Source organism: Dipodomys spectabilis, unplaced genomic scaffold, assembly GCF_019054845.1.
Source record: "Dipodomys spectabilis isolate Male_0828 unplaced genomic scaffold, ASM1905484v1 ptg000018l, whole genome shotgun sequence".
NCBI classification, from domain to species: domain Eukaryota; kingdom Metazoa; phylum Chordata; class Mammalia; order Rodentia; family Heteromyidae; genus Dipodomys; species Dipodomys spectabilis.
In genome coordinates, this window is record NW_024870695.1 from 2,368,835 (window position 1) to 2,394,539 (window position 25,705).

General features: G+C 47.9%; 1 protein-coding gene across 1 annotated transcript; it reads right to left on the reverse strand.

Annotated features, from left to right (window-relative positions):
* Positions 1-335: 335 nt before the first annotated feature.
* On the reverse strand, positions 336-759 carry LOC122103356 (cytochrome b-c1 complex subunit 7-like). The gene has a single exon (XM_042673931.1). It carries the CDS (start codon positions 667-669, stop codon positions 382-384), a length of 288 nt encoding a protein of 95 aa, XP_042529865.1. The 5' UTR covers positions 670-759; the 3' UTR covers positions 336-381.
* Positions 760-25,705: the final 24,946 nt, after the last annotated feature.

A 25,705-nucleotide genomic window follows, 5' to 3' on the forward strand; every position in this document is an offset into this window, starting at 1 on the left:
CATTGTACCTCCTTCCTCAGATCTCAGCCTCCTGAGTAGCTTGTACTGAGGTGTGAACCACTGGCCTAGGGTTAAATTTGGTTTTAATTAGTTGATGTTAAGGATAAGAAACATGCTGTTCGCATCTTGTTGCCATGCAAAGTATCCTTTGCATTTTAGCATGTTTAATTAATATGAAATTATTACTAATTATTAAGCATTAAAAATACAATAAATAGTCAGGTGCTGGTGGCTCATGCCTGTAATCCTAGCTACTCAACAGGCTGTGATCTGAGGATCGCAGTTCAAAGCCAGCCCAGGCGGGAAAGTCCATGCGACTCTTTTTTTTTTCCATCGATGATTATATTTAAATATTCTTAAATTGTATGTTTCAGATTTAATTTACTTCATAGATTCTCTGAGCACAACTGCATTCACAGGTTCCAACTTCGTTTTGTTTGCCCATTCTTCTCTCTCTTTTCTTTCCCGAATAACCTCCTTCAGGTATGGTTCAAGGTAGAATTTATCCTCTTCATATTTTGTCCACTGCTCCTTAGGCAAGATCTGCTGCCTCATGGTCAGGTCCAGAACTCTCTTGATCCGAAACATCCTGTCTTTATAAAGTTTCTCAGGAAGCCTTCTTATGGCTTCTTTTACATCTTCAGTCTCTTGTATGGTATCATCTCGCATTAACCCCAGTTTGTTGAATCCTGCAGCTCTGTAATACCATTTTCGAACACCATCCAGCCACTATCCAGAGGCTGAAACAGCCAACCTGCCCACCATTGTCACCTGAGAACCTCCATGAGACTCTTATCTCCAATAAACCACCAGGAAAACTGGAAGTAGTGCTGTGGCTCAAGTGGTAGAGTGCTAGCTGAAGAGCTGAGGGACAGTGTCCAGGCCCAGAGTTCAAGCCCCATGACCGACTAAAAAAAAAAAAAAAAAAAATATATATATATATATATATATATATATACTTAATAAATAGGGCTGAGGAGGAGGAGGAGGGAGAGGAAGAGGGAAGAGGAGGAGGAAGAGGAAGAGGAAGAGGAGGAAGAGGAGAAGAAGAGGAGGAGGGGGAAGAAGAAGGAGAAAAAGAAACACAAGAGTTAGCTGGGTATGGTGATGTATGCCTGTAATTCCAGCGTCTCTAAAGGTGGAGATCAAGAGGATTGCATTTTGAGGCCAGGCTAGGACAAAAAGTTAGTGAGACCCTATCTCAAAGAAAACCAGACATGGTGGTGTGCACCTGTCATCCAAGCTATGCAGGAGGCACAGGTAGGAAAATCAAGATCCTAGGCTGGCTCTGGGGCAAAAGTCCTTATCTGAAAAATAACTAAAGCAGAATGACTAGGGGTAGGGATCCAGTGGTAGAGCACCTGCCTAGCAAGCATGAGGCCTTGAGTGCAAATGTTAGTACTGCATATACATGAAATGTGTTGGGGGCCTGTGTTGTCTGTCAGGGGATAGGAGCCCTTGAGCCCTCCAGGACTGATGGGTAGGAGGCATGAAGTCAACTATGGGGAGGGAGGACACATGGCAGCCTGTGTGCAGCTCTAAGAAAGCCACCAATATTATCTCCCAGCACAGATCACCCATTGTGGCATCTTGGGCAGGTCAAGCAGAACCATTCAAGTGTGGCAGGAGCTCCTGGAGCAGTATGGGTTGTCAGGTGTCTGCATTTCTGTGGTGGCTTCTTTAATGAAAGGTCATCTGGGCGGGCACCTCTGTGGTAGCCTGTGAGTTGGAATGAATTGGCATCTTGCTGGGGACGCAGGAGACAGATGGTGCCCAAGTCAGAGACCTGAGATGCTAGTGCTTAAAAGGGAGAGAGACCGGAAAGCCAGGAGGTGCTGGATCCCACCTGTCATTCTAGCTACTCAGGAGGCTGAGATCATGGTTTGAAGCTAACCCCAACAGAAAAGCTGGTCAGCCCAGGCCGACTAGTTGTAACATGTAGAAACAATTCCATCTTTTTTTTTTTTTCCTTGTGGTACATAGAACTCAGTTTATGGACCCTATTCTTGGAGAACATTTTATTCGTTTTAATAAAATACCCTTAACTAGATAAATTCGTACTTATTTCCTTTGGATGTCTGAGAGACCTCCCATGGTCTCTGAGACCACTTTCTCCGCCCTCCATGCAGGGTTAAGGGCTGCTGTATTGTCCACCCTGGCTTGGCTTGTAAGGCACAGGCCGAGGACAGGCCCCTCCCCACGGGGAAAGCTGCTCTTCCGGTTCACCTAGGGGTTAGTCTCGTCCCTGGGAACCAAGCCAGGCCAGCGCTCTGAGTCGCTGCCACCCAGCAGCACCGAGATGTGTGGTTTTACCGGGGGTTGGGCTTGATGACGTTGCCCTGGCACCCACGTCTGGTGGAATCTGGGGGTTCGGCCGTGGGGCTCTTTGTGCACCGAGGCCAGGGTTGGAGGAATACATTCCCCGTGAGGTGGTTCAAGGATGGCCGCCGGCTGTGGCTGCGGTGGCCTCTCCAGCACTTTTTTAAGACCCAGAGAGGCTTCAAAGGAGCCCCACAGCTGGTTGATGTTTAAAGCAGGGATCGCTGAACTTGGCTGGATGAAGTGGACGTGGTACTGAGAGCGCAGGGTCACGCAGGAAGCGGGGCGGGGCGGGGCGGGGCGGGGCGGGGCCTGGACGAGCGCCGCCCACTCCGGGCGGTTCTCCAGGGGGCCCAGGAGGCGTTGCAGCTCGACGAGTGGGCGTGGCCTCCGCCTGCCTGTCACTCGCCCCCCCAAAGGGCGTGGCCATTTCTGTCCAGCACCCCGCCCTGTGGGCGTGGCCTTCTCTGCCAGTCACCTTCCCTGGTCCGAGTTGGCTCCCTTGGCCCTGGGGTGCCCCTGGCTGTTCTTGGCCCTGGTCCCTCCGCACTGACCAAAAGAAGCCCGGGGAATCCGGGCTTGGGGTGAGGGGCCGGTGGACAAGTCGGGGTGAGGCCTTCTTCCTGGGTTGAGTCATGGGAAGGGAATGGAAACAGGGCGTGGGCTGAAGCTGAGTGACGCCTAGCCTCACCCTCTGGGGACCTCACCTGGCTGGGACGTGAGTCCCACCTGCGCCCCAGTCCCAGGAACGAACCCCTACAGGGTATTTCCTTAGGGGTACAGTCCCCTATCTTCTCTCCTGAGAGTGAGGAGGGTGGAGTGGGGCTGGGTAAGCAGAAAGGAATGAGGTTAACTCTCAAGAAGGACTTCCCAGACCAAGCTGGGCAACACCAGGAGGTATTTCTCAAAGGAAGTTGCAAAATCTTTCTTGGAACGAATTTGGGGTTTGGTCTGGAGCCAATCAGGCCTATCTTTATGGCTCTGAGAATGTTTTCATGGTAGACATTCCTTCCTCAAACTCGAGCCAATGTGCCCTAGCTGGAGACCTCTACTCCCCACAGCTCCTCCCTCCCATTCCATCCTACCTGGGATAGCCTCCTCAGCCAGTCAAACCATAATCCACTCTTAAGACTCAAAAAGGAACCTGTTCCCAACCAAGAAACTGTCCAAGAAACAGTAGTGTTGGTTGGGTGCTTAGTGCTAAGTGGTGCTTTAAGTACTTTACAAGCACTAAGTATTTAACATTCACTAACTACTCCATACTCCACCCTATAAGTCAGGTCCCTTACACAGAGGAGAAAACTGAGGCACAGGCACCCAGTATAGTGAAAGTTATTGGGCCAGCAAGTATCAGAGCAGAGATCAGACCCAGGCAGGTGGCTGGCACTCTGGCAGGCAGACAGTGAATGCCTGTCATGCATTCCATTTGTTCATCTTAGTCATCCAAAGCACCAGTGATTGACTTTTTAAAAATTAAAAAAAAAATAAACCAGTGACAGCCGAGCACTGGTGGTGCCTGTAATCCTAGCTATTCAAGAGGCTGAGATCTGAGGATCTCTGTTCAAAGCCAGCCCAGGCAGGAAAGGTCATGAGATTCTTATCTCCAATAAACCACTCAGAAACCGGAAGTAGCGCTGTGGCTCAAGTGGTAGAGCGCTAGCCTTGAACTGAAGAGCTGACAGAGGGACAGCGCCCAGGCCCAGAGTTCAAACCACATGACCAACAAACAAACAGACAAAAAAAGGTGACGGTTCTTGAAAATAAGTACAGAAACAGATGCATTGACCTTGTCTTTAAAAAAAAAAAAAAAAAAAGGCAAGCCAGGTATCAGAGGCTTATGCCTGTAATCCTAGCTACTCAGGAGGCTCAGATCTGTGGATCACAGTTCAAAGGCAGCCTGGGCAAGAAAATCTTAGACTCTTATCTCCAATTAACCACTAAAATGCTAGAAGAAGAGTTGTGGCTCATATGGTAGAGCACTAGCCTTGAATGAAAAAGCTAAAAGACAGCACCCAGACCCTGAGTTCAAGCCCTTAGCACTGGCACCAAAAAAAAAGTTACTTTGTTTGCTGCTCTGACAGGGGCTGCACAGGTGAGCTGCCCTAACGTGCTGTGGATATGGGCAGGGGTCCTCTTGGTGGCCCTGGGGGCAGGCTCTGGGTCTGAGGAGGGCATTGAACTTGGATGTGTTTGGAACTGTTCTCTTTAGACATAAACACAGAGACTCCTCAGGAACTGGGGCAGGCACCTCTTTGAAGAGAGCTGACTCCTTCCTTCCTCCCTCTGTTCCTTCCCCGGATGTCACGTCATGGCTTGGCTGACAAGAGACTCCGTTTTTAGGGAGCTGTTCTCTGTATGGGACCATGTTTTAGGTCACTCGCTGCACCCCACCATTCCAGCCGGATGTCCTCTGACAGCCCTCTACTGTGCTCTGATCCATGCTCCTGGGAGGGGACCAGGGGTCATGATGCAAACTTCAGGGATATAAAGAACAAAAGGAAGGCAGAGGCCCCTGTGCGTGCTTGGAATTGGCACTGGGGAGGGAACACGTCCAGCCCAATTGGCCCTTTTTGCTATTTCCAGCAGCCAGAAGGAGGCAGCTCCCTTTTCCTACCTTTTTGAAAGAAGTAATGAATCTAACAGACCTTTCAGCCTCACACTTCCTTGACATCCTGGACAAGTGTAATCTCCTTTCTGAGCCTTTGTGCTATGGCCTACATTATGTTCCAGAGGTTTTTATAGTGAAACCTTGGTCCCCAGCATGTAGTGCCATTGTGAGGTGATGCGATTCTTTAAGAGGGGGCTTGCCAGGCACTGGTGGCTCCAGCCTGTTATCCTAGCTACTCAGGGGGCTGAGACCTAAGGATTGTGGTTCAAAGTCAGCCCAGGTAGGAAAGTCCAAGATACTCTTCTCTCCACCAGAAGTGGAGGTGTGGTTTAAGTGACAGAGGACCAGCCTTGATTGAAAAAGCTAAGGGATAGAGCCCAGGCCCTGAGTTCAAGCCTCAGTACAGACATATACACAAAAGTAGAGCCTGATGGGAGGAAGTTGGGTGAAGAGTGGGGGGTTGTCCTTGAAGGGGAATATTTGGACCTCATGTTCTTCTTCCTGTCTTTCTTGGCCATGAGGTGAGGAGCTTTGCTTCCCCATGCACTTTCCTGCCATGGGATGCTGAGGAATTGTAAGAGTCTGGTATCTTCTTCTCTTTCTTTGTTTCCAGCCACCATGAGGCTAATATCTTTGCTCACTTCACACTCTCTGTCATGATATTCTGCCTCACCACAGACCCAAAAGCAGTAAGGCCTACTGACCATACACTAAATCCTCCAAAATGGCCACAGCCAAAATAAACTTTTTTTTATTTATATGATGACTGTCTCAGGCATTTGTTACAGTAGCAGAAGGCTGACTAATGCACTGGGATTTCCTCATCTGGAAAGTGGAGCCTTCTGAGAACAGACCCGGAAGAGCTTCACCCAGAGGTTGTCCTCGCTTTCACAAAGAGCTCCACAATTGCTCTCCATCCTTTGAAGCAATACTGAGGGCCTGGTGGCCCGTGGTCTTCAGGTGGGAGAAGTATGGGAATCATAGCATTGTCTCTGCTGTTTGTTTTTGTTTTATGGTTGGTCGTGGGGCCTGAACTCTGGGCCTGGGTGCTGTCCCTCAACTCTTCAGCTCAAAGCTAGTGCTCTACCACTTGCGCCACAGTGCCACTTCTGGCTTTTTCTGCTTATGTGGTGCTGAAGAATCAAACTCAGGGCCTCATGCATGCAAGGCAAGTATTCTACCACTGAGCCACCTTCCCGGCCTCTGTCTCTGCTCTTTAGTGGGTGATTACTGAGTGATGTTTATTAGCAGTAAGTGTGACCAATTCTTTTTTTTTTTTTTTTTTGGCCTGTCCTGGAGCTTGAACTCAGGTCCTGGGTACTATCCCTGAGCTTCTTTTGTTCAAGGCTAGCACTCTAGCACTTGTGCCACAACGCCACTTCTGGCCTTTTCTTTTTCCTTTCCCTCCCTTCCTCCCTTCCTCCCTTCTTCCCTCCCTCCTTTTCCTCCCTCCCTCCCTCCCTCTCTCTCTCTCTCTCTCTCTCTCTCTCTCTCTCTCTCTCTCTCTCTCTTTCTTTCTGTTGTTGTTGGTTGTGGGGCCTGGACTCTGGGCCTGGGCGGTGTCCCTGAGCTCTTTAGCTCAAGACTAGTGCTCTACCACTTGAGCCACAGTGCCACTTCCAAGTTTTTCTGCTTCTGTGGTACTGAGGAATCAAACCCAGGGCCTCATGCATGTAAGGCAAGCGCTCTACCACTGAGCCACCTTCCCAGCCCAACTTCTGGTTTTTTCTGCTTATGTGATACTGAGGAATTGAACCCAGGGCTTCATGCATGCTAGGCAAGCACTCTGCCACTAAGCCACATTCCCAGCCCAAATGGGGCCAATTCTTACTCAAAGGCTTTGGTGTTGATCACCAGCAAAGTAGATGACAAATGTGACAGGTATCTTTTCAGAGCCTGCATGGGACATCAGGGCCACCTGGTTAAAAAACACAGCTCAAGTGACCTCATGTGTTTTATAACCTGGTGCTGATGACAAGGATACTGAAGACAGACTGAGTCCTCCTGGGAGCTGCATGGCTGGTATGCCTTGAGAAGGGATCACCAAAGTTTAGTAAGACCTGTCCTCTTGTCTCCTCAAGAACTGAACTCCCAGCCAGGTGCTAGTGGCTCACTCCTATAATCCTAGCTACTTGGAAGGCTAAGATCTGAGGACCATGGTTTGAAGCCAGATGAGGAAGGAAAGTTCATGAGACTCTTATCTCCAATTAACTATCAAAAAGCTGGAAGTAGAGCTGTGGTATAGTGGTAGAGTGCTAACTTTGAGTGAAAAAAGCTATGGGACAGCGCCTAGGCCCTGAGATCAAGTCCCAGTACTAAAAAACGAAAAAAAGAACTGTTGTCCCAACAAGGCCTCTACAAAACACAAGTACATCTCTCTTCCTTTCTTAGCATCTCCTACTCTGCCTTCAGTTTCCTCTGGGATAGCCGTGTGTGTGTGTGTGTGTGTGTGTGTGCACACATGCTGATACTGAGATTGGAACTTAGGGCCTAGATGCTTTCCCTCAGCCTTTTCACTCAAGACTGGTGCTCTAGTTCTTGAGTCACAGATCCACTTCTGACTTCTTGGTAGTTAATTGGAAATGAGTCTCATGGATTTTTCTACTTGGGCTGGATTCGAATCATGGCTGTCAGATCTGAGTAGACTGTCAGCCTCCTGAGCAGCTAGGATTACAGGCGTGAGCTGCACCTTCCATGTGATTTTCAATGTGACAGTGAACATGACATTAAAGCCAGACTATCTGGTCTTAAAACTACCTGCTACTTCCTAACTGGCACCCAGGCAGGTCATTTCACTGGAGGAACTTCTGTTTCCTTGCCTGTAATAGGGGAATAGGCACAGTACCTGTTATAGCACACTGGTACACACTACGGTAGCCCAAGATTCAAGAGAAAGGAACAGGTTATTGGAAGATGTGTCTTGACTGCCACTGCTCTGCCCTTGGGTCTAAGGAAGGATTCTTGCTCTCTTCCGGGACACTGATTGATCCAAGAGCTTGTCTGACCTCTGGCTTGGGGTATGCGGGCAGTGAATCTCCCTTGAAATGATGGCAGATGTGTATATAGAGCTCTATGGGCACCTTAATAGGGAACAGAGTAATAGATGGGAAAAAAGAGGGACCCTGTAAAGCTGTGACTCCAGGCAAAGTCTTACAGAGGCAGAGCCTGTGCTATGGGTGCTGGGTGTTTTCCTGCTCTTCTGTCTGTTGGACATCATTAGTGGCTACTCTAAGGGAGGGGTAGCACTGCCCACCTTGGGAGAGAGGAGTAAAGAGGCTCTAGGAGCCAGAGAACAGTTGGGATCATAAGTCACTGGTATAGAGACAGCTCCTTCAGGCCTGAGGAAATAGTAGGAGGAGTTGGAGAGGTCCTGGCCAGGCACATACACTAGCCACCACCAGACAAAGATGCATGGTCTTGATTAACAGTTAAGAAACTTAGCCTGGGCACCAGTGGTTTGCTACTTAGGAATCTGAAATCTGAAGGATCATAGTTCAAAGCCAGCCCTGGCAGGAAAATCCATGAGACTTTTTTTTTTGGGTCCGGTCGTGGGGCCTGAACTCTGGGCCTGGGCGCTGTCCCTCAGCTCTTCAGCTCAAGGCTAGTGCTCTACCACTTGAGCCACAGCGCCACTTCCGGCTTTTTTTTTCTTTTTGGCTTATGTGGTGCTGAGGAATCGAACCCAGGACCTCATGCATGCAAGGCAAGCGCTCTACCACTGAGCCACCTTCTCAGCCCTCCATGAGACTTTTATCTCCAACTAACTACTAAAAATTTGGAAATGGCACTGTGGCTCAAAGTGGTAGAGTACTAGCCTGAAGCACAACAGCTCAGGGACAGTGCCTTGAGTTTAAGCCCCAGGACCAGCATATACACACAAAAGAAAGTTAAGAAACATGCTGGGCACCAGTGGTTCACACCTATAATTATAACTATTAGGAGTCTGAGATCTGAAGAATCACAGATTGAAGCCAGCCTGGGCAGGAAAGTTTGTGAGACTCTTATCTTCAATTAACCAACAAAAAGCCAGAAGTGGAGCTGTAGCTCAAGTTGTAGAGCAGTAGTCTTGAACACAGAAACTAAGCAAGATTAGGAGGCCCTGAGTTCAAGTCCCCTGTCCCCTTTTAAAAAAAAGAAACGGAAGCTTTAACAGACGTATGCATAGTGAATGTTCTCTCCTTAAATCTAGCCTTTTTCATTTAATATTTATCTAGAAAATTCTACGCTGGGACCTTTTCTTCCTCCTCCTCCTCTTCCCTCTCCGTCTCCTCCTCTTCCTTCTCCTTCTCCTCCTCTGCCTCCTCCTCCTCCTCTTTCTTCTTTTTATTTAACATCTGCAGTGTTCATTTATTGAATACATTATTAGAGACTTTATTAATCTCTACTTATGAGTATTGCAATTCCTTATCTGCTGCTATTAGGAGAAAAACATGGTGTGATGATAAGTCTTATTTGCGTATATGTAAATGTTTGGGTAAGGATAAATATCTAGGAGTAACTTTTTAGATCAAAAGTCATGTATGGGCTGGGAAGGTGGCTCAATGGTAGAGTGCTTGCCTTGCATGCATGAGGCCTTGGGTTCGATTCCTCAGCACCACATAAGCAGAAAAAAGCCAGAAGTGGTACTGTGGCTCAAGTAGTAGAGTGCTAGCCTTGAGCTGAAGAGCTGAGGGACAGCACCCAGGCCCAGAGTTCAAGCCCCATGAATGGCAAAAGAAAAAGAGAAAAGTCATATATATTTAGGCTGAGTGTTGGGGGTTCACACCTGTAATCCTGGCTACTCAGGAGGCTGAGATCTAAAGATAAAGGTTCAAAGCCAACTTGGGCAGAAAAGTCAGTGAGACTCGTATCTCCAATTGACCATCAAAAAGCTGGCAGTAGAGCTGTGGCTCAAATGGTAGAGCACTAGCTTTGATCAAAAAAGTTCAGGGAAAGTGTCCAGGGCTTGAATTCAAGCTTCAAGACTGGTACCCCAAAAAGCGTCATGTACATTTAAACAAAATTGATAGCAGCTGTGCCAGTTTCCACTCACCTAGTAAATGTATGAGAGCTCTCATCTCCCACACCCACACCAACTCAGTGTTATCACAGTTCTGGACCATGACCAATCTGATAGGTGAAAAGTGGTCTTGGATTACACTTTCCATGTGCACTTCTCTAATTATATATGACTAAATGTCTTTCCCTAAGTCTAGAGCCATTACATTTCCAGTTCTGTGAGCTCTTTCATGTTCTTTTCACATTTCTGTTGCCCTTTTATTTATTTATTTTTCTTTATTGACTTGTAGGAACTCTTTACATGTTAAGGAAATTCTGAACCTTGTGTAGAATGAGTTAAGAATGGAATGAGAAGTACAAGTTATCATGTCGAAAATGAACTTTACAACTTTGGTGGGGGGGTGGGGGGAGGATTTGGTAGGGGGGGCGGGGGGAGGCTTGGAAGGGATGGGAAGGGGAAACAAAGGAGGAGGCTACAATGCTTGATAAGAAATGTACTCATTATCTTGCCCATGTAATTGTAACCCCTCTGTACAGTTTTTTCACAATAAAAAAATAAAGCCAGGTACTGGCGGTTCACTCCCTTAATCCTAGCTTCTCAAGAGACTGAGACCTGTAGGATCTTGGTTCAAAGCCAGCCTAGGCAGGAAAGTCCAAGAAACTCCATCTCTAATTATCTAGTAAAAATTCAGTCTGGAGTTGTGGCTCAAGTGGGAGAGCACCAGCCAAGCAAACAAGCTACTCCAGAGTTGATTTCAGTGGCTTAGAGAACCTCCATGTCTGTGTTACGCTCACTCTAATCAAGGTTTGGAGAGGGGTCTGAGTTCTAGCTAGTAATCCCTGATTTTTCCTAGGCTTCCCAAACTTCCAGGTCCAGATAACTAGGAAATCTTAGTTCAGGCCTTTGCAGCTTCCTCTGCCTGTCCTCGGGACTGTGCGAACCTGCTTTCCTCCTTTGAAAGTTGGTTGTCCTGATTGGTGGAGAGCTTGCTTGTGCTCCTGGTCATACAGAGAGTGAGGGACATACAGGGGCCTAGGAGACTGCTCTGGATTGTTGCTGAGTGCTTTTTTATTCTTTTGGGAAACATTCCTCCGCAGTAGAGTACCACGGAGTGCAGGTGGGAGTGTCCAACAAGTGAATGCCTATCCAATGACAAATATGACTATCCAGCCGGGTGGCAATGGTTTCACTTGTAATCCCAGCTACCCAGAAGGTTGAAATCTGAGGTCGCTGTGCTAAGCCAATCCAGGCAAAAACAAAGCTTATGAAACTCTTACCGCCAATTAACTGACAGAAAAGCTAGATGTAGAGCTGTGGCTCAAATATTAGAATGCAAGCTATGAGAGACAAAGCCAAGGGACAGCAGACCCAGAGTTTAAGTCCCAGGACTGGCACAAAACACCCCCACCCCAACAAATAAGACCATACTGCTGTGCATGAAGCCAGGTGACTGCAGGAAATGGGGCTCAGTGTGAAGGGGTACAGATCATGGAAACTGACCTTAAACCAAGATTGGGCAAAAATGCAAGCTGGAAAGAGAACCTTCTAGGTGGGCTTTGGAAGACCCTCCAGGTACACCCACGGCATGTGCCCACAGCTCTGGCCTGTGCTATGGTGACTCTCCCATTCACTTCTCCACCCATTCCTTCTTGCTTTGGGGATCTTTGGCTCTTCCAGGAGAGCAGGAGCAACCCAGTTTACACTACAGCTCCTCAACATCACCCTGAGGCCTGACAGCCACTTGCACAGGACCCCAAGAGCGGATTCTTTCTGCTTTCTAGCCCCTTTTCTGGGCAGAGAGTCCTCTGATCCCTGGCGGGCATGGTTGCATGAGTGGGCAGAGAAGCTGGAGTATGGATGTTACAGAGAAGGCCAGGAGAACTCAGCCAGGCCTCCTGAGCCCAGACCCGGCCTTACCCATAAGCAGGCCATGGGTGTCAGCACAGGCAGCTGGGCTGAGTGCTGTCCTCAGCAATCCTGTCAAACTGGATGGAAACCTGTCCAGCAGGTGCTAAGCTAGAGACCATAGTCCTCACCCAGGGGAAGATACTGTCAAGCGAGGGCCACTGCCACTTTCCCAACCCAGAGCTCCTCCCCAGGACAGGGGCCTTTCTGTCTGCTCCAAGCCACACCCAGGGACAACTTCTGTGCTCTTGTAACAACCCAGGCTGGAGCTGCTGGCTCATGCCTGTAATCCTAGCTACTCAGAAGACTGAGATTTGAGGATCAAGATTTGAAGCCAGGCCAGAAAGTCCATCAGAGTCTTATCTCTGATTAGCCACCAAAAAAGCCAGAGGTAGAGCTGTGGCTCAAATGGTAGAATGCTAGCTCTGAGAAAAACTAAGAAAAACAAAGGGATAGTGACCAGGCTGTGAGTTCATGCCCCAGGATTGGCACACACACACAAAAATAGAAAAGAAAGGAAGGAAGGAAGGAAGAAATGAAGGAAGTAAGGGAGGAGAGAGAAAGACTCAAGCACTGATTCCAGAATCTGTTCATGGTCTTTGAATACTCTGGTGTGCCAGATTCCTGGCAGAGGGGAGGACATAGGAAGCCACTACCTGATCTAAAGGAGCTTCTAGTCTGAACTTGGGGAGTTAGGAGGAAGTAAGAAGCAAGTAAGTGTACAAGCAGGGTGCTGTAGCAGTGGGAAGGAAAAGACAGACAATGATGCCATCCAAGGACAAAGGGGACAAGTGGGCAGAGAAGGAAGATGGCTCCTAGGGGTAGCCTTCAAACACTAGGTTGGGCAGTGAGGATAGCAAGTGTGAAGTCCCTGAGGCTGAAGGGTATGAACATTTCGATACCTTGAAGGGGAAGGTAGTAGTGGAGAAAGATGAGGCGGGCAGGTGTACTTTGGGCCAAAAGTTATGAGAACTGAGGCTTGAACTCAGAACCTTATGCTCTTTTTTTTTTTTTTTGTCAGTCATGGGGCTTGAATTCTGGACCTGGGTACTGTCCCTCAGCTCTTCAGCTCAAGGTGAGTGCTTTACCACTTGAGCCACATGCTACTTCTGTTTTTTTGGTGGTTTATTGGAGATAAAAGTCTCACAGACTTTCCTGCTCAGGCTAGCTTTGAACCTTGATCATCAAATCTCAGCCTCCTGAGTAGCTAAGATTACAGGCCTGAGCCACCGGCACCTGGTAGGACCTTAGGCTCTTACTTGGCTTTTTTTTTTTTTTTCTCACACAAGGCTAGTGCTCTTCTACTTGAGCCACATCTCCATTTCTGCCTTTTTGCCTTTTTGCTGTATAATTGGAGATGACTCTCACAGACTTTATTGCTGACAATGAATCATGGAACTGTGACCCTCAGATTGGAACCTCCTGAGTAGCTAGGATGACAGGCATAGCCACCTGCCCCTGGCTTGTTTTGCTTTTTAAATTGACCTAGAGTGACTACCTATATTTATAGTCTCAGTGTGACATTCCCATACGTGTCCACAATGCAAGATAATCAGTTGAAGTTAAATGATATACATGATACCTTAAACCTTTCACCTTTGTAGTTGTGTGTGTTGGGAACATTTGAAATCTTCTCTCCTAGATATGTTGAAATGTATAGTTTAATCATTGTAACCCTGTAGAGCTATAAAATGATAGAAGTCATTTCTCCTATCTAACTGCACCCCTGCTTTGGTTAATGGTCCTCCCTCCAGCCCCCAAACCGCATGCCCTTCCTGGACCCTAGTAACTGCCATTTCTTCCTTTATCAGATGAACCTGTTTAGTCTCCACATATGGGTGGGAGTGAGCAGCCCTGCCTGAGTGCTGGCTGGGTAGTGCAGACACCTGCACAGTCAGAACTGCTTGCTGAAGTAGGAATCTGGCTACAGGGGCTTGGGAGCCTTGGGGGAGGGTATAGGGGTGAGCACCAATGTGACTCCATGTGCTTTCTGTGTGTGATATAGCTTCCCTATTCACTGATGGATTTAAGGCTCAGAGATGGAAAGGAATGGCTCAAAGCACAGGATCTGGAAGGCTCAGAATTATTGCTAGATGGATACAGCTGTCTCTTATCATTCTTCCATTCCCCTCACTAGTCTGTGGGGGGAAGAAATATCAGGAGAGAGGGGGGAGGTGAGAAGAGAACAGGCGGGGGTAGGGAGGTTGTTCCCTGAGCAGTGTGTCTGTAGCAGGTGCAAAGGAGCTAGTGCTCCAGCTTCTCCATCTTCATTTCCATGGCCTTCATGCTCACTTCCTGTCCAGGCACTAAGAACAGGGCCAAGTCCCTCTGCCTCTGAGGTCCTATCCCTACCCCTGTCCATGTAGGTACAGTTAAACTTATATATCAGTAGGTCCAACATCCTTGATTCAATTCATCTCAGGTTTAAAGATACTCCTCCTCACCCCCAAATTGTGTTGAACATAAGCAGACCGTTTTCTTGTCATTTTCTATACAACACAAGACAGCAACTCTCCCCATTGCATTCACATTTTATGCAGTGTAATAATTTAGGGACACTTAAAGTACACAAGAGAATGTCTGTAATCCCAGATTACAGAAGGATCAAAGTTCAAAGCCAACCTGAACAGAAAAGTCAAAGAGATCTATTTATAAATGAACCAGCAAAAACCTAGGCTGGAGGTGTGATTCAAGTGGTAGAATACCAGCTGAGCAAGTTGGTGTCCCTGTGCAAACAACAGTACATTGCCAGTACTGGGGTTTGAATCTAGGGCCTGAGCTAGTTCTCTACCATTTGAGCCATACATAGCTCCACTTCTGGCTTTTTGGTGGTTAATTGGAGATAACAGTCTTATGGATTTTCCTGTTTGGGCTGGTTTTGAACCGCAATCCTCAGATTCTAGCCTCATGAATAGCTAGGATTTCAGGTGTGAGCCACAGGCACCCAACTTTCTCTCTCTCTCTCTCTCTCTCTCTCTCTCCATATATATAATATATATATATGTATATATAAATGTATACACACATTTTTTTTTTGGGTCCGGTCGTGGGGCCTGAACTCTGGGCCTGGGCGCTGTCCCTCAGCTCTTCAGCTCAAGGCTAGCGCTCTACCACTTGAGCCACAGTGCCACTTCTGGCTTTTTTCTTTTTGCTTATGTGGGGCTGAGGAATCGAACCCAGGGCCTCGAACATGCAAGGCAAGCGCTCTACCACTGAGCCACCTTCCCAGCCCCTATACACACATTTATCATACATCATATGGGGTTTTTATATGAGGGTTTGTTTTTTTTTGTCGGTCATGGGGCTTGAACTCTGTGCCTGGGCACTGTCTCTGAGCTCTTTAGCTCAAGGCTAGCACTCTACCATTTGAGCCACAGTACCACTTCCTGTTTTCTGGTGGTTAGTTGGAGATAAGAATCTCATGAAGTTTCCTGCCCAGGATGGCTTTAAACCATGATCCTCAGATCTAAACCTCCTAAGTAGCTAGGATTACAGGTGTGAGCCACCAGCACCTGGCATTCTAGAAGGGATTTGATATGTAGGATTTGAGCATTCATGGATTGAGTATTTTCAGGGAACCCAGAACCAGTTCCCCACTGACACCAAGGAACAACTGCATAATCTAATCTCTCTGGCTCTGGCTGGGAACCCATGATGGAATTAAAGAGCCAATGAAAGAAGGAGCTGGATTAAGTCCACCTCTGCCGACTGCTTCCAGATAGCCCCTAGTCAACCCTCAAGGACCGGCAGGGTCTGACTTCTGAGCTGACACCCACTGCTCTGACCTCATCTCCTCCTCCCCCTCCTTCCCGGGTCCATTGGCAGCTGCCTGCACAGCTTGTTTAACCACCCCAGGCTCCTAAACTGGAATGAATTCTTTCCAGTGAGTCTAGGCAAGTCCAGGCCAAAGCCTAGTCTTGGATGGACTCCTTGTCCAGTGCTCTATCAACCCCAGCCTATGACGGCATCACCACTGGCTTGGGAGGGTTGGGTCTTCCCCAGCTCAGGGTGTGGTATGCACCCTTTCCCAGGGACAGGGTGAAAGCAAGTGTCTTAAATTGGTGGTCCTCAGCCTGCATCTGGCTGACAGATGTGCTTAATCTGGCTGACAAACTCTTTCTTTCTTTCTTTTTTTCTTTATCCTTCCTTCCTTCCTTCCTTCCCTCTTTCTTTCTTTCTTTCTTTCTCTCTCTTTCTCTCTCTCTTTCTCTTTCTTTCTTTCTTTCTTTCTTGTCCTGGGGCTTGAACATAGGGGGCCTGAGTACTGTCCCTGAGCTTCTTTGTGCTCAAGACCAGTGCTCTACCACTTGAGCCACAGCATTTCTGACTTTTTTGAGAAGTTTATTGGAGATAAGAGTCTCTCGGGGACTTTCCTGCCTGGGATGGCTTTAAACAGTAATCTTCAGATCTCAGCCTCCTGAATAGCTAGGATTACAGGTGTGAGTCACCGGCACCTGGCTCAAAATATGTATTTCTAAATTTTTAATTCTTCACCAACATTTGAAAATCAGTAGTTTTTTTTTTTCATGGATAGATGAATTTTTGATTGTTGGGCAGCAGTGGCTCACACCTGTAATCCTACCTACTCAGGATCCTGAGATCTGAGGATCTCGGTTCAAAGCCAGCCTGGGTCAATAAGTACCCGAGACTTATCTACAATTAATCACAGAAAAAGCTGGAAGTGGAGCTGTAGCTCAGCACCCAGACCCTGGATTCAAGCCCCAGGACCAGCACGCACGCACACACACACACACATAATAATTCTGGGCCTCTCTGGGAAAAAAAAATTGGGGATAAGGGGGTTTGCAGGGTCTTTGAATTAGCCAGACCTTGTCCAGGCCATGCCATCCCTGAGGTCACTTAGCAGGTCATATATATCTGAGTGATGGTCTAGAACTTTCTATCCAACTGAATCTGTGACGCAGAAATAATAAGAAGCTACATGCGAGGTCCACACTAGCAGAACTACTTTAGTTTACACTGGCAGAATAGAATCTCAGGTAAGTTCCTGCCTGCCTCTGGACCTCAGTTTCCCTTTCAGTGAGAAAACAGATGAGGTATCTGTCCAGATCTGATGGTTGGCAATTTGGGACTGCAAAAATACATTTCCAGAATCCTCTGGAGTCCTGAAAACACCCACGCCCTTTGTCCCAGCCTCCCTGAGAAAGGCCACACTGATAAGGCTGTGGGTGGCCACATGACAACATTCTTGGGACTCAGATGAAGTGGGAGGGGCCGCGCACTCTGGAGCACAGAGTTCTGGGCATTGGGGGTGACAGCGGCTGCTGGGCCACAGGCAGCAGGCGTGCAAGCCCTCCCTGGCATTTCAACGATGCCAGGAGTGCCAGGCTGCAGCTGGGACGTTCCACAGCCTTTCTCCACAAGGTTCCAAGGAAAAGAATGCCAATCTTGTAGGCAGGAAGCTTGGGTCCTCCCATCCCCATTTTTGGCTCCTGATTTTAATTCCTGAGAAGCGCTATTGTGCTCCATCTCTCTGAAGGAGCCTTCCCTCCCACCCCCACACATAGGACCCTCTGACATGAGGCTCTACTCAGCCAAGCTGGGGTGGAGCTGGGCAAGACATTGGAGGGGGGGAGGGAGAGTCAAAGGCTGGGCATGGCCTAGAAATTCAACAGGGCTGGGTCTGCTTACTCCCCTCCCCTGTTCTCCCCTCCCTTCTTCACCATCTCTAGTCTGTTTGGGGGTCTGAAATGACCTTTTTTCTGAGCCAAAGTTATGTTCCAGTCACACCAACTAAAATGCCACTATCAAGCCTTGCTCTAAAGCTCTCTGTGTGTGTGTGTGTGTGTGCTGGTTCTGGAGCTTGAACTGGAGGCCTAGGTACTGTCTCCAAGCTTTTTTTTGCTCAAGGCTAGAACTCTCCCACTTGAGCCACAGCTCCACTTCAGGTTTTTGGGTGGTTAATTGGAGATATGAGTTTCAAGGACTGTCCTGGCTAGCCTCAGATCTCAGCCTCCTGAGTAGCTAGGATTACAGGCATGAGCCACCAAGGCATCATCTTAGATGACAAATGCAAGTGCACATGTGTGGGCTACACAAACTTGTGAAGATATCAACACGACCTTTGTATTGATGTCCAGCCTCAAATACTGCAGACAAGCAAGTTTCTAAACACAATGGGGGCCATTAGACCTAGTTGGCTGGGTTGGTCCAGGGATACAGGCCCAAGACATACCCTCTAGGCTGTTCCAGTGGGTCAGACCAGCAGGGCTGTTGGGTCAGCTGAGCTTGGGTGTCCCTGGGCAAATGAATGTAAGCCACACAGTCTCAGGTCTTCTTCTGTATTGACCAGGACAGTATGGGCAATAGAATGAGCTATGGGGCCTTCACAAGAGCTTTGCTCCTCTGAACCCCTTCTTTCCAAAGGGACTGTCCTAGTCCTCATGTTGTAGCCATTGAGAAGAGGAAATAGATAGGAAGCCCAGAGCCAGTGCAACACACAGGGTCCATGGTACATAAGTGGTAGTGTTGGGCTAGGCCATGCCCTGGTCCCCAAACACATTTAACCTCCTGGCTTTTTTTATCTTGGGGCATGACACTCAATTTGGAGGTGATGTGGAGCTAGGAAAGGATCACCTCGTGAGGGAGTGAACTCCAGGCTGCATGTGACAGGCTGTGAGGATTTTGAGGGTAGCTGCAGTGGCTGGAGGTCCAGGTAGGGCCAAGGGGGTATGGTTGGCAGCTGTCACTCTCAGAAACAACCTCACACTCTCATACCTGAGCTGGCCCATCTCTGAGCCCTGCTGGGAAGATAGCCAAGAATGCAACCTCACAGATGGAGCTGAAGAAGTGTCCCTGTCTCTGGGACAGCTGTCAGGAGCAGAACAGGAAGCTGAGGAAAAGATTGTGGAATCCTTTTTCTTTTCTTGCTACTAGGCCCATACTTTTCCATTTGAAAAAAAATTTTTAGTCAGTCATGGGGCTTGAACTCAGGGCCTGGGTGCTGTCCCTGAGATTTTTTTGCTTAAGGCTAGCACTCTACCACTTTAAGCCACAGCTCCACTTCTGGTTTTCTGGTGGGTTAATTGGAGATAAAAGTCTCATGGACTTTCCTGCCTGGGTTGGCTTCAAACTAAGATCTCAGATCTCAGCCTTCGGAGTAGCTCGGATTACAGGCATGAGCCACCAATTCAGGGACTTTTTCCTTCCTTATGTCATTGATTTCCTAGCAATGATTGGAGAGTCCTTCTCTGTCTCCCTCACTATATAAATATATATGTATATATGTAAAATTTTTATATATACCTATATTTATTTTACATATAAATATATGACCATATTTATTAACATTAAAATCATTAAATCCCTGCTGGGCACTGGAGGCTTGCACCTGTAATCCTGTCTACTCAGGAGGCTGAGATTTGGAAGATCATGACTTGGAAAATTCTCTGTGACTTCATCTCTAAGAGAACCAGTAAAAAACAGGCTGGAGGCATGGCTCAAGTGGTAGAGCACCAGATTAGCAATCCCACAGTCCTTAGTTTAAAAACTAGTGCTGGGCAACAAAAGTAAAAAGTAAAGAAGGAAAGAAGAGGAAGGGAGGAAGGAAGGAAGGAAGGAAGGAAGGAAGAGAGGGAGGGAGGGAGGGAGGAAGGGAGGGAGAGAAAGAAAGAAGAAAGAAAAGAAAGAAATCCTTGCCCAACAAGCAGTAAGGTCCATAGTTCAAACCTCATCAAAAAAGAAAGAAAATCTTCAAACATGTAGAAACATACAAAGATACTGAACAACTCTCCCTGTTTATATCACTCAGGTTTAACACATGTGAACGTTTGTCATGCTTCTAGTCCCTGTTTTAAAACAAACTGTAGCACATGGAAACTGATGAATGGATAAAAAATGTGCTGTGTGAACACAAGGGCCCATGATTCAGTCATTAAAAAGAAATAACATACCATGTGGATGAACCTCAGAAACATGACACTGAGTGGAAGAATCAGACATAAAAGGTTACCTTCTAGCTGGGCACAGTGACTCACACCTGTAATCTGAGCTCCTTAGAGGCTGAGATCTGACCACCATGGTTCAAAGCCAGCTGGGGCAGAAGTCTATGAGTCTTATCACCAAAAAGCCAGAAGTGTGCCAGGCTTTGGTGGCTCATGCCTGTAATCTTAACTACTCAGGAGACTGAGATCTGAGGCTAGCCAAGAAAGTCCTGGAGACTCATATCTCCAATCATCCACCAAAAAGCCAGAAGTGGAGTTGTGGCTCAAGTAGTAGAGTGCTAGCCTTGAGCAAAAAATGTCTCAGAGACAGCATCCAAACCCTGAGTAGGTGATGTTTAGCTTCGTGTGTGTGCGCGTACGCACACACACACACACACACACACACACACACACACACACACACACACACACACAAAGAATCTAGGCAGTCACATACAGTGAGGCCAAAGGAGGATACTCTTAGGAGAGGAACAGAAAGACACAATGCCTATGTGCATCTGATCATACAAAATAATATTTGTCGAAATGAACTCCAGGAAATGAAAACATGAGGGTTTTGTGCTGTTTTTCTTTTCTTTTCTTTTTATTGTTTGTTCGCTTATATGTCTTTGGGAGTGTAAGAGGAGGCACAGAAATAGAGGGACAAAAGGTGAACGAATGCAGCAGTGGTACTCACTGGACATTATGTTGAAAATGAACTATACAACTTGTGGGTAGGAACAGGAGGGAAAAACTGGGAGAGAACAAGGGAAGGGGTACCATGGCTAAAAAAGAAATGCACTCTTTACCTGACTTACGTAACTGTAATCCTTCTATACATCACCTTTATAATAACAACTTACTTTTTTTTTAAGGAAAAAGGTCACTTATTATGTGACTCTATGTACATGTCCAGAATGGAATGTCACATAGCAGAGTGTTTCTAGGGGCTGAGGTAGTGGGAATGAGAAAGAGCAACTCACAGGTACAGAGGTTTATTTCATAGTGAAGAAAGTGTTTTAAACTTAGATCATGTGATGGTTGCACAACTCTGAGTGGAGTAAGAAGCACTGAATTGTGTACAATTTCATGGGAGGATTTTTATTTTGTTTTGGTGTGCTTCCTAAAGTTTGAACTCAGGGCTTATGCTCTTGCTCAGCTTGTTTGCTCAAGGCTGGTGTTCTACTAGTGAAGCCGTGCCTCCACTTCTGGCTTTTTTTTTTTTTTTTTTGCTGGTTAGAGATAAGAATCTTTTGGAGTCTTCTGCTTGGGCTGGCTTTGTCCCTTGATCCTCAGATCTTGGCCTCCTGAGTAGTTTAGGATGACATCCCGGGAAGGAAAGTCTGTGAGACTCATCTCTAATTGACTAGCAAAGATCTGAAAGTACGTGTAGGTGTGGCTCAGTGGGTAGAGCATCAGCCTTGACCAAACTGCTTAAGGCACAGCACTTAGGCCCTGAGTTCAAGCCCTAGTACCTATATGTGTGTGTGTGTGCATGCACACAAACACACACACACACACACACACACACACACACACACACCACAAGCAGAACGTTATGGGGGGGGTCATAAGGAAGATGCTCAAGGATGACCAGACTCAGAGATCTCAGGAAGAGCCACTTACAGCAAGCCCATCTGGTGAACACCTGACTCCAACTCTTCCTCCCCCAGGTCAGTGGTTTATACCTCCTTGCCTAGCCCTTCTCCATGAGGTGTCTGTGGTCACTAGAGAGACTCAGAACTGGAGAGGACAGCCAGGAGTGTCCCTGAGAGCCAGGGATGGCCAGGTCACCAAGGTCCCTGCCTGTGTAACATATTCCTGAGGGTCAGCAAGCTTCCCACCCAGCTGTCCTGGAGGGCCAACCCTCCCCGCCCCCCCACACCATTGGTCCCCTCTGCTTTTCTACCTTTCTTGGCCAACAGCTGTCTTAGATAAGGGCCTCCTCAAAGCAGACACTGAGGCAAGGATCAGGGAGTTGTGTTATTTTGGGGGGCAGAGAGGCCATCCTCGGGAGCACTATAAGGGAGAGGAAGTGACAGGGAAAGGAATGGAAGCAAACTTGGTGCATTGGTGAAGGGTCATCTTGTGGGCAGAGTTCAACTGCCCCCAATGTGGAGATCACACTCTTACCCTTCACAATGTCCTTCTGGGACTTCTGTCCCACCCTTCTGGGGGGTGACAGGTGCAGAGAGACACTGACTGGGCCAAACTGTCTTAGGGACATTGGGAATGGCCTAAGGGGATAGATACAAGGCAGGACATAGAATCCACTCCATCTGAAGAACAGCTTGGCTCAGTTCCCAGTGGACATATTTATCAGCCCTGCAGCAAGCATTTGTTGACCAAGAGAAGGAACTAGAAGGTCAGCTCTGTAGGCAAAGGAGGCAGGTCTGCTCTATCCCCAGAGCCCAGCCCAGTGTCTGGCACACAGAGTGCTTAGCAAATATTTGTGGAATAAATGTCTCATGGTCTGCGATGTAAATCTTTCATTATTGATAACAGCTGCCAATTATTGAATCCTTTCTATGTGCAAGGTACTGTGGTAAATGCTGGACAGCATTGTGGTACCATTATTCCTGTATTCATGCATGATCTTACAGAGGAGAGCAACCAAAGACACCCAGCAGGGCTGAGATTTAAACCAGAGGCCTCTCTCTTTTCTCTCTCTCTTCTGTCTCTGTCTCTCTGTCTCTCTGTCTCTGTCTCTTTCTTTCTTTCCTGGTTCTGGGGCTTGAACTCAGGGCCTAGGTGCTGTCCCTGAGCCTCTTTGTGCTCAAGGCTAGTGCTCTACCAGTTAAGCCACACTATTTCTGCTTGTTTGAGTAAATTATTGGAGTTAAGAGTCTCACAGGGACTTTTCTGCCTGGACTGGCTTCAAACCATTACCCTCAGATCTCAGCTACCCGAGTAGCTAGGATTACAGGTGTGAGCTACTGGTACCCGGCTCTCTCCTTCTTTTTTCTTTTTACCAGACTTGCTCATGAAACAAACAAAAGGCACGCATCGCTTTCATGTACAGAAAGCATATATCTGCAGATCTGGCTCAGTAAGCTAATTTTTGTGCCAATACTGGGGCTTGGAGTCAGGACCTTGCACTTTCACTCAGATTTTGCTCATGGCTGGTTTTGTACCACTTGAGCCATACCTCTAGTCTAGAATTTTTTGTGACAGTCCTGGGGCTTGAGCTCAGAACCTGGGCACTCACTCTGAGCTTCTTTTGCACAAGGCTAGCACTTTCCCATTCCAGTCACAGCTCCACTTCAGGCTTTTGCTGAGTAATTTATTAGAGTCTCACGGACTTTTCTGCCTGGGCTGGCTTCAAACCTTGTTTCTCAGATCTCAGTCTTCTGACAGCCTAGCATTTTAATTGGTTAATTGAAGACAGAGTCTCTAGGACTTTTCTGGATTTATGCCTTGATCTTCCAGATCTCAGGGCTGGGAAGGTGGCTCAGTGGTAGAGCGCTTGCCTTGCATGCCTGAGGCCCTGGGTTTGATTCCTCAGCACCACATAAGCAAAAAGAAAAAAGCTGGAAGTGGCGCTGTGGCTAGAGAGTGGTAGAGAGCTAGCCTTGAGCTGAAGAGCTGAGGGACAGCACCCAGGCCCAGAGTACAAGCCCCACGACTGAACCCCCCCCCAAAAAAAAAAATTGTGGATCTTCCAGATCTCAGCATCCTGAGTAGCAGGGATTACCTATCTGAGCCACCCTGCCTGACACAGCTCAGTGAACTTTAAAACATGCACAGTGGCCAGGCACCAGAGGCTCACATCTGTAATTCTAGATACCCAGGTGGCTGAGAACTGAGAATTGAGGTTTGAAGTAAGCCTGGGCAATAAAAGTCTATGAGGCTTTTGATTTCCAACTAACCAGCAAAAAAAGCCAGAAGCGGAACCGTGGTTCAAGTGGTAGAACGCTAGCCTTGAGCAAAAAGTTTAGGGACAGCATCCAGGTCCTGAGTTCAAGCCCCAGAGCCCACACACACTCACACAAAAGACTCCTGGCTCCTGCTGACGGGCTTTGTGTCCCTTTCTCTGAGTGGTGGGAACACATGGATAAGGCTGGTGTGTGTATACAAGTTCTTCCAGCCTCGGTACACGATGTGGTTGTTGATACTATCTCCTGGTTAGAGTTTACGGTGAGGATTAAATGAGTGAGTGCTCAGATTAGTCCTGGATCGAACAAGTGAGGCAGGGGTTATTTTTACAACCACACATTTTTTTTCCCCCTGCATGAGAAAAAGTCACACGTTGTGTATGGCAGCAATGTCAGACAGCAGTAGATTCTCTGACCCTTATCCCACCCCGCCTCACCCAGCTGCTCAGCCCACCACAGGGCAGTGAGCGGGCAGCTGGTCTCCAGTTCCTCAGCAAGCCTGGCTTTGGGCTTGGATTGACCCCACCTCTGGGTGGGGCCAGTCGGGAAGGAATCCTAGCCCAGGCAGCTCACAATGAGCTGCATTCTTCCTCAAGGCTGCCCAAGTCCACCCCATTGATGTCAGCTTAAGGAGTGGCAGGAGTACCCAGGAGGGCAGGTCTGACGGCCCTGAGCTGGGCACAACTACATGCATAGGGCTGGGCTCAGCTCAGGCTACCCGGGTACCATTTCCAGCTGTCCCTTGCTGCATGGACCTGCCACTGTGCAATGTGGGCAGTGCTTTTGTGTGGCGGTCCTGAGATGGGCACCCATGCTCCAGGTGGGGCCTAGCAGGGGGCGCTGAGGCCTGTGCATGGATAGAGAGCTGGCATGCGGAAAGACGGCATGGGCACAGGACCGTGCCCAATTTCTCTGCCCCTCCCAAGGCCGCTGCAGGCCTGGCCTTCCACATACTGCTCTGTGGGCCCTCCTGGAAGCCACTTCACCTCCCCGCCTGCCTCAGGGGTGTTGATGCAGTGTTCTCTTCCTCCAGAGCTGCTAGAGGACTCAGTGGGAGCACTGAGTGGATGAGGCTGTTACACAGTCACCTCTGCAAGTGGGTCATCTCCCACCTCACCTCTTCTATGCACACATTCCCCAAGCTTCATGGAGCCTCCAGTGAGTGTCAGGCATCATTCAGACATGGGAGACAGAAGGATACAAGACATTTTGTGCAGGAGATAGACACAATGATATCAGAATGAGACCTGTGGCTTAGACCATCTCTGTCATTTTAGAAAACGGGACTTTGGAGTGAGTTGGAGAAGGAGCTATCCTTGTGATCCTGGAGAAAGAGCCTCTAGGCCAAGGATAGGGCAAATGCAAACATCCTGAAGTTCAAGAGTCTGAGAAGCTAGGCGCTGGTGGCTCACGCCTGTAATACAAGCTACTCAGGAGGCTGAGATCTAAGAATCATAGTTCAAAGCCAGCCAGGAAAGTCCATGAAACCCTTATCTCCAGTTAACCACCAGAAAACCAGAAGTGGTGCTGTGGCTCAAGTGGTAGAGCACTTGCCTTGAGCTGAAGAGCTCAGGGACAGCGCCCAGGCCCAGACTTCAAGCTCCACAACTGACAAAAAAAAAAAAAAAAAAGAGTCTGAGGAATAAACAAGTGGACCTTGGTAGCACTCATCTAGTAAGGGGATGATCCATCCCATGCTTAGGGCCGTAGGGCCCTAGACATCCTGTCTACTGGTAATATATGGCTGTAATGTCAGCTTTTCTTTTTTCTTTTGTAGAAAGGAAGTCCATCCTCAGATCAAACTAAAGTCCCTCTAGTTGCAAGAGAAGACCAGAGCTTTCTCTTTTATGTTCTATGGGTCCAGAGCAAGCTGATTCCTCCTTACCAGCTCCCAGGAAACCATCACTGTGGAAAAAAAATTCATGAGAGAAGCTAAATAACCTAAAAGATTTCCTCACAAACCCAAGAACACTAGCACAAAAGAGTGAGGCATAGACCCGAGTCTGATGCTAGATCTATGTCTCCCCTCAGTGAAGCCTGGGACTTACCCTGAGTA

Coding starts and splice junctions, on each gene's coding strand:
- LOC122103356 (XM_042673931.1), bottom strand. CDS start 669: ATGCGAGATGATACCATACAAGAGACTGAAGATGTAAAAGAAGCCATA.